Source organism: Poeciliopsis prolifica, unplaced genomic scaffold (genome assembly GCF_027474105.1).
Source record: "Poeciliopsis prolifica strain line A6 unplaced genomic scaffold, Auburn_PproV2 SCAFFOLD015, whole genome shotgun sequence".
NCBI lineage: Eukaryota > Metazoa > Chordata > Actinopteri > Cyprinodontiformes > Poeciliidae > Poeciliopsis > Poeciliopsis prolifica.
This window is the reverse complement of record NW_026562390.1, coordinates 3,472,707-3,479,980: the sequence shown is the minus strand read 5'-3', so window position 1 is coordinate 3,479,980 and position 7,274 is coordinate 3,472,707. Positions and strand designations below refer to the sequence as shown.

The 7,274-nt window shown below is 36.3% G+C and overlaps 1 protein-coding gene across 1 annotated transcript in view; it reads right to left on the bottom strand.

Moving 5' to 3' along the window:
* Positions 1 to 1,311: 1,311 nt before the first annotated feature.
* il11ra (interleukin 11 receptor, alpha) overlaps positions 1,312 to 7,274 on the bottom strand; it is a 47,183-nt gene continuing 41,220 nt past the window's right edge. The window contains exons 10-12 of the mRNA XM_055040727.1: positions 6,959 to 7,061; positions 6,753 to 6,866; positions 1,312 to 6,079 (exon numbers count right to left, since the gene is read on the bottom strand). Coding sequence (XP_054896702.1) covers positions 6,788 to 6,866; positions 6,959 to 7,061 — 182 coding nt within the window. The 3' untranslated portion in view covers positions 1,312 to 6,079; positions 6,753 to 6,787. The remainder of the gene's footprint in view (positions 6,080 to 6,752; positions 6,867 to 6,958; positions 7,062 to 7,274) is intronic.

Below are 7,274 nucleotides of genomic sequence, written 5' to 3'. Positions count from 1 at the left end.
ATCTTTTTGTGGCCTGAGGGTATCTTAACTTGACACTTCAAGGCACCCATATAATTATTGTCAGGTTAAGACTAGTTATTTTACTTTTGAGTGATTTTATAACTGTTCTGGGAGAGCAACTATGTTTGCTCTCACAGAATGTGGAGAAAAATTGGCAATGGGGAAAAAAAGAAAAGAAAAAAGGTGTGTATTCATATCCCTCAAAAACACATCTCATATCCTGAAACAGCTGAGTAATTCACTATGGCAAGGTAGAAGTGGACATACTAACACAGATTAAAAATAAAAAGATACCTAAAAAGTTACTTACAAAGAGCTATGTAATGCATCTCTTGACTAAAACCTCACATTATATTCAAAGTAAAATATGTATTTCCTGTAAATGTTCAAATAGTGCTTGAGGGAACAAACAGATACTCCATTCAAGACCTTAGAGAACAATTTATTTTTAAAACGTTTCCAATACAAACTAATGTGAAGCAGTGACGTTCAACATTGAAACTGAACAGTTTCAGGAATTAACCTAAATCATTTTAAATATTGTAACTTTTTTTTTTGATGAATGCCATTTTGTGCATTATTTTCTGAAATAAGTAATACATATACAAAGTGAAAACAAGATTATTCTTCTATAAAAGCAAATGTGTATTCTGTTGAAGTCCCTTTAGACTCCCCATTTTGGAAATTAAAGGGTTGCTTTGTGCCTCAGTTTTAATGCACCACGACTAGAAGCAGTTTTTTTCACCTTAACAATGGTACCCTTAAACTATTCGATTGACATTTATAAGAAAAAAAAAAATCTAAAGTTATGCCCAATTCCTTAGACTGACTGATTCATTTTTTGAATATTATAAAGGCAAAAGAAATGTCTTCCCAATATTCAAGTACTCACTTTTGAAGATAAAAGCATATTATGTTGTGACTCAAGTACTTGTAGTGGGTCTGTATCCAAGTCATTGTGCTGAGCTATTAGTGCTAATTGGGAATATCCTGTATAGAGCAGGAAGGAAAAGGAAGAACAGCCACATCTACCACTACACTACCACAGGAAATGGCAGACGTTGCTTAATTTGTCACATTTTACAGCAAAGGTGATACTGCATGCCAGAGGGGAGAATTTACAAAATAAAACTTTTTTTTCCCCTTCTTCTTCTACCCAACGTAACCTCTTATTGATGATGGCCAAGAGAACAAAAGAAAACATGTTTATGTGACTAAATGTTACTTAAGCCCTGGGGAAACCAAGCCCTGCCTGTTTGAACTATATAGGAGGTGTAAACACAACACAAAATGATTTCCTTATATTGAAAATGTGGTAAAATAGTATTTATTTCACAGAAACATACCAGTACAGGAAGAAAAACAGCTTATGATAATATGTGTTGTACACATATTGCAAGAAAAAAAAAAAAAAAAAAAAAAAAAAACTATTTACATCTGAGCGAGGATGCCTGAGTGTACTGAGCTTGTAAGATTAAAAAACAACAGGCTCCATACAGTATCACACTGCAGAGGGATAATGAAAGAATTCTGTCCACAGAACCAGAGGAAACACCACCAAAGTGAAACAGAAATACATCCATAGATGCTCACGATGCAGAAACAAAGCAAGTAGCTGTCAACCTCAACCCAAGGGAAATAAATGACAATGATAATGAGAATGTTTCAGCTCCAATCTGCAAATCGGACATTTTTTCAGAACCACAAAATTAGTTGTATAGTCTATCTGATTTTCATTGAGCAAATTGTGCCATCTTCCAACTCCAGTTTGATCCATATTATGTTTAAAAAAAAAAAAAAAAACATTGAATATTGACAAAAAATTTAAGGGAAGAGGTCAGAGAGAAAATCTATGGTTCACTTGACAGGAAAGAAATAAAATGAGTCCAAGAATTAAGTATGTCAGAATAAAACTGATTCACTATCCATACAGTAAGTGTACAGCAACACAGCTTCATGTAACTGGGGTCAAAGACACAAATACATATTGCAGGAAAGGTTCTGCAGACATGAATTATACTCAGCCAGTAGTGCTAGTTCTAAACTCAAACTATGTGTTATTTGTATTGATTTACAGTGCTTTGCAGAGATATTCACTAATGAAACATTAATACATTTTATGTCAAAAGGTTTATATGGTCAGATGAGATCAAAATTAAGCTTCCTGGCCTGCATGCAAAATACCCCATGGAGAGACATGGTAATGGCTGTAGCATGATGTGAGGATGTTTGCTTATTTTTTTTTTCAGCAAGGACAGCCAAACATAGAGAAGATAGATGGAACTACATACTGGACAATCCTGGAGCAGTAAAAGTAAATGAGGTGGATTAACAACTCTTGTCAACAACAAATATTCCACATGGTACTATGGAATATCGCCTCTCCTGCCCAGATATTAATCCACATGTCATACAGAGACAGTCTTCAATCAAAGGCCTTTTCAGATTTATTGCAATACTAGCTGCTACTGAAGACTCTGAAGATACTTGGATGATTTGAGTTACGGCGACATTTAAGTGAAGATAAATTGGAAGCATATTCATGTGTTCGAATTATTATATAAAAATACTCTTGCAAGGCACTGTCCCAACAGCATTCCCTTTTGAGAGTTCAAATGTCACAGTCAAAATCTTTTCACTAATTCTCTCAAATATTTGTTAATTTGTGACTGAGCAAACCATGTCTGCAAACCTACCCCTATGAACAGGTTTATAAACACCACATACACTTTAACATCCATTATCTGTGATATACAGTGATAATATACAGGTAAGCTTTGCTGGAATCCATGCAAAAAATATATATGAAGTTAGCTTTAGAAAACTTATAGTCGTCAAACAATTTGACTTAGATGCACCCTTGTGTTTCTAAAACTAAACAAAAAAAACCTTTACATTTGCAAAATAAAATCAAAGAAGAAAGAAACCAAAACATTGAAGGAGGAAGTAAATGAAAAAGCTGTAAAAGAGGTATTTCAGAACTTTAACATTTTTGTGAGTTGGTGTGTAGAGTGAAAGCAACCCTTGTCAGTTTATCTTGTGCACATTCAGTTATATAAACGTTCACTGACAAGTTGATGGTTAATTATCAATGTGACAAAGCTGTGCAATCCTCAAAAGGCAACCAACTTAATGCAGTTGAAGTGAATCTTCTCACCCGATCCCAGCCTTTACTTTGTTCCTCAAAAAGTGCTCAATGTCTTCAGCATACCAAAACCCATTCATTTACAGTGGTGTTCAAAACCACATGCTAACATCCGTCGTAACTGTCCACAAGCCACCTCCTTGAAGTAAAAGGAGCCCCATGTTGACAATAGAAATGAGTTGCAATGCAAATATTTGGATCCTACTAATATGATCTGCTATATGCAAACTTTCTGCATCCTCTGGAGTTGAAGGAAGGTGTTAAACAGCAGAAACTATGACTATATGTGTCAGACTTTGACATAGCTCTTTAGTGGACTTCTAAGGAAGATGCTTTCATCTCAGTTTTACTATAAAATGGGCATTATATGTCTGATAATTTTATTTTATAATCAACTATCAACATACATAGGCAAAAAAAAATTATTTCGCATAGGATGTTAAACTTTCTTCTCTTTCTATATGACATTGATAACTGTTACCTTTTTCTTTAGAATATCTTTTTCTTTAATAAAGTCTTTAATAACGACTCCCAGGATTTTGTAAGGCTCCTTCATACGGGGTTAGAACCATCTCATGGTTTCTAAAACCCTCATTCAGACTGGGTCGGGCCAAATCCTTCTCAGATATCACATTTCATTGGGAGGCCAATTATTTTAGCACAATTTATTTAATCTCTGTCTCTTTCACTTCTCTGTATCTGAGGTTTCTGCACCTAAACTTTCTGTTTCAGCCTTATATTGGAGACGGTGCCACCACAATTGTTTATGTAGTGCTTGCATGTAATAATTTTGTATTAACCGTATTGGCTTCTGCTTAGTTTTCCTCCTTCCCCCTACGCATCGCCAGCCTCTTTTGAATCAAGCTTTTCTTCTGTGGTCAATATGCTTTCTCAAAGGTGGTGAATCGATCCACCTCCTGATCCATCACATAACCTTCTTTCAGGCTTTGTACAATCTAAAAAATACTCTGGTCAGCAGAATATGATGCAGTTTGTAACATTGAGGATAGTGAGCAGCAACTTTGCCTGTATTAGAATTGCAGTCTGATTAAGAAATGTGACACAAAGACTAGCAGGAATTTCCTCTTAGATTCATCAGATTCCTATTAAAAAAATGGTGGGTGTTGTAAACCATGCCGCTTTGGATAATGCTATGACAGCACATATGCCTTGAGATCTCAACAGATCAATATATATGAAATGAGAGAAGTTAAAGTATCTGGTACTCCATTTACTTTTGTACAACGATGAAGCGGCTTCTGGTAGCCTGATGGGTATTTATTTATTGTTTTACATTCTGAACTGGAAGAAGAAAAACAAAACTTTTTGCACAAGGAGTATATGCACAATTTGGAGTTGTGTGCACTTCTCCACAGCTGTGGAACCTTGTTTGACGCCCAGTTCAAAACCATCCTAATGGTTGCAACCAGGAGAACTTTTGTGTGAATGGAAGCTGCTCTGCAAAGTAATGACTTACTTGAGTTCTTCAGTCTTAGTAGAATTAGCTTGTAGTTCAGTGTCTCAAGTTCTGATGATCAAACTAACTGCGGTGCATAATGCCCACATATCATGAACAAGGTTACCAATGCAGGCCTCCTTCATGCGACACTGAAACAGGTTGCCACCATGATGATGAACCAAACAGTTGAGGAAGTCTCACACTGCAGAGACCATTTTAACGTCATGTTCTGGTTTCAGTACAGTTTAAAAAAAGTCTTGATATTTATTATACTATACATTTCTTGCTATATTTGCAAATTGTCTGCAAAAAGCGAATATTTTTGTACGTTTTAATGTAATTTTCCATTGATTTTTCAATTAAATTTCAATGGGTTCAACTTGTGATGGACGGTGATGGAATTTAATTGTCTATCGAAAACTTTCTAAGATCTTTTATATATGACTAAGTAAGTGACGTCTTAATGCTGGTGATTTGTGAACGGCCAGTCTCTCCTCTTTTCCTTCTCAATCTTTCAGTCACATAAATACAAATTGTCCATGGATGGATAAAAGGCATAAATGAACAAGAAAATACATGTACTTTAAGTGACAGACAACATAATGGGGTCATGCAACGTAAAACCATTCATGCAACATATCATGGTATCATGCAACATAAAAACGTTCATTATAAACCAGATAAAGTCCTTACTACCCAACATTTCCTCCGTGGCCCTCATTCTCCAAAACCCATGATGTCCCTCAGGTCCAACGCAGGTTACAAATTGTTTTCTAATCTCCCCTTCACCTCCCACCCCCCTCCAGCAGAGGCTGTAATGCCCATTGTTGCTGCTTTGGCGTCAGATACACTCACACAGACTGGCAGAGCTTCTGCTTCCTTCACAGCATTGAGTCAGTCAAAGTAAGAATGATTGTGTTTATTCATCCAGAGAGACTCAGAAAATAAATGAATGAAATGGAAATGTTCTGTTTAGGGAGAAAGAGCGAAGCAGTTCCACAATAAACTCCTATTTCTTTGTGTTTGGCAGCTGAATTTCTTGTCCTATTTTGTTGAAAAAAAAAATGTTCAGAAGGCACAAAGAGTCAGTCCACCTGAAGCAGCATTGGTTGTGAAAGTAGAATTGTTGTGGTGGTGTGTTATTTTTCATTCCTCCGAGGATTTATCGTGGCTTAAGTAAGCAGAGTTTGGTCTCAGGTTTCTCCTGACGACTCTGTAATGCATTATGGGTAGTGCAGTTAATTGGATGCCACTGAATAAGTCCAGCGAGGCTTCCAAAACTTTCCCCTGCAGTCATGTGGTAAATACCGAAAAATTCTCCATTCCACTCTTGTCCCTGTTGTCCTGGAAGTTGGATGGAGTAATGCTCTGTTCATAATTTCAGCTGAAATGTGGATGGTCAGCATGTCACAGTGGTGTGGAGAAGATGTTTACTCACTGCTGAAGCTGGCAGGTTTTGGACACTTCAAACTAACCTGAGAAGAAAAACACACATATATATAAAAAAAAAAAAAGAAACAGGGTGAAGAAGGGAGAAAAATGCAGCTGTAGAAAACATATAAATCATAGCATAATTTGTTTGAAAGCATGTATTTAAAAGGCAGAGATAAATGGAAGATATGCAGGCATATGTAGTTATAATCTGTGCTCGTGTGTGTGTGTGTGCGTGCGTGTGTTTGTGTACCAGCCTTATAATCAAAAGTTGGCAGGCTATCTGAAGGGCTGTCTCAAAGATGTTTATAGCAACTCTTTGAACCATATTGCATCGTAGTAAAGCAGAAAAAAACCCACAAAAGTCTTCTCATTGGCTAAGCATGCTTTTGATGATCATCAGTGGAGCTATTTAAATCACAGTAAAAAGCATCCAAAATAGGATTTTAATTGGATTCAAACATGTAGACTGCTTCTTTTCAAAACTCAGCGCTGAATCTGGTAAACAAACTAAATAAAAACAAATGGCTGTGATCTCCACTGTCTTTCCAATATAAAATGGTTCACAAAGGTTTTCACACGCCTCGAACTTTGTTACTTTTTTGTCATACTGTGCTACTATAAAAATCTAATTGTATTGGATTTAGGTCTTTTCTGTATCTACAAACCCAGGTGTAAAAAGTTAAATATTTCTTTGAAGAAAAAAAGAAAACTTACCTTGACACAAGAAATGCCGCCAGGTAAGTGTCTCATTAGATTGGCATAGATTTCATCTTGACCATAGAGGCGAGTTCTTGTTTGGTTGCATGTTCCCGCCTTTTCTGCCTCATCCTATAAATAATAATAATAAAAAATACTAATACCTAAAGTCTCAGTCATACATATAGCTTTGATCTGTTCTGGGATGTGTGTGTGTGTTTTACCATATGACAAAAACCAGGGAAAGGACAGTGGTAAGTATGAAGATGGAGAACAAAACCAAGAGGATCACCAGACCCAAATTACCATCATCCTCATGTACAACACCTAATGTGGAAAGAAAATGGGTGGGGAGAAAACAGAAGATATAAGCAACACAAGGTTATTGGGGGTCTACCAGGGTGGAAGACACAAAGCAGCAGCAAGTTGATGAAAACGGAGGAGCATGTGACTGAGAAAAATAGGGACAACAAAACATTGGGTGTAGCTGGGTTTTAATAAAAACAGAAGAGATTTCACAAATTTCTAGTTTGTTGTTTA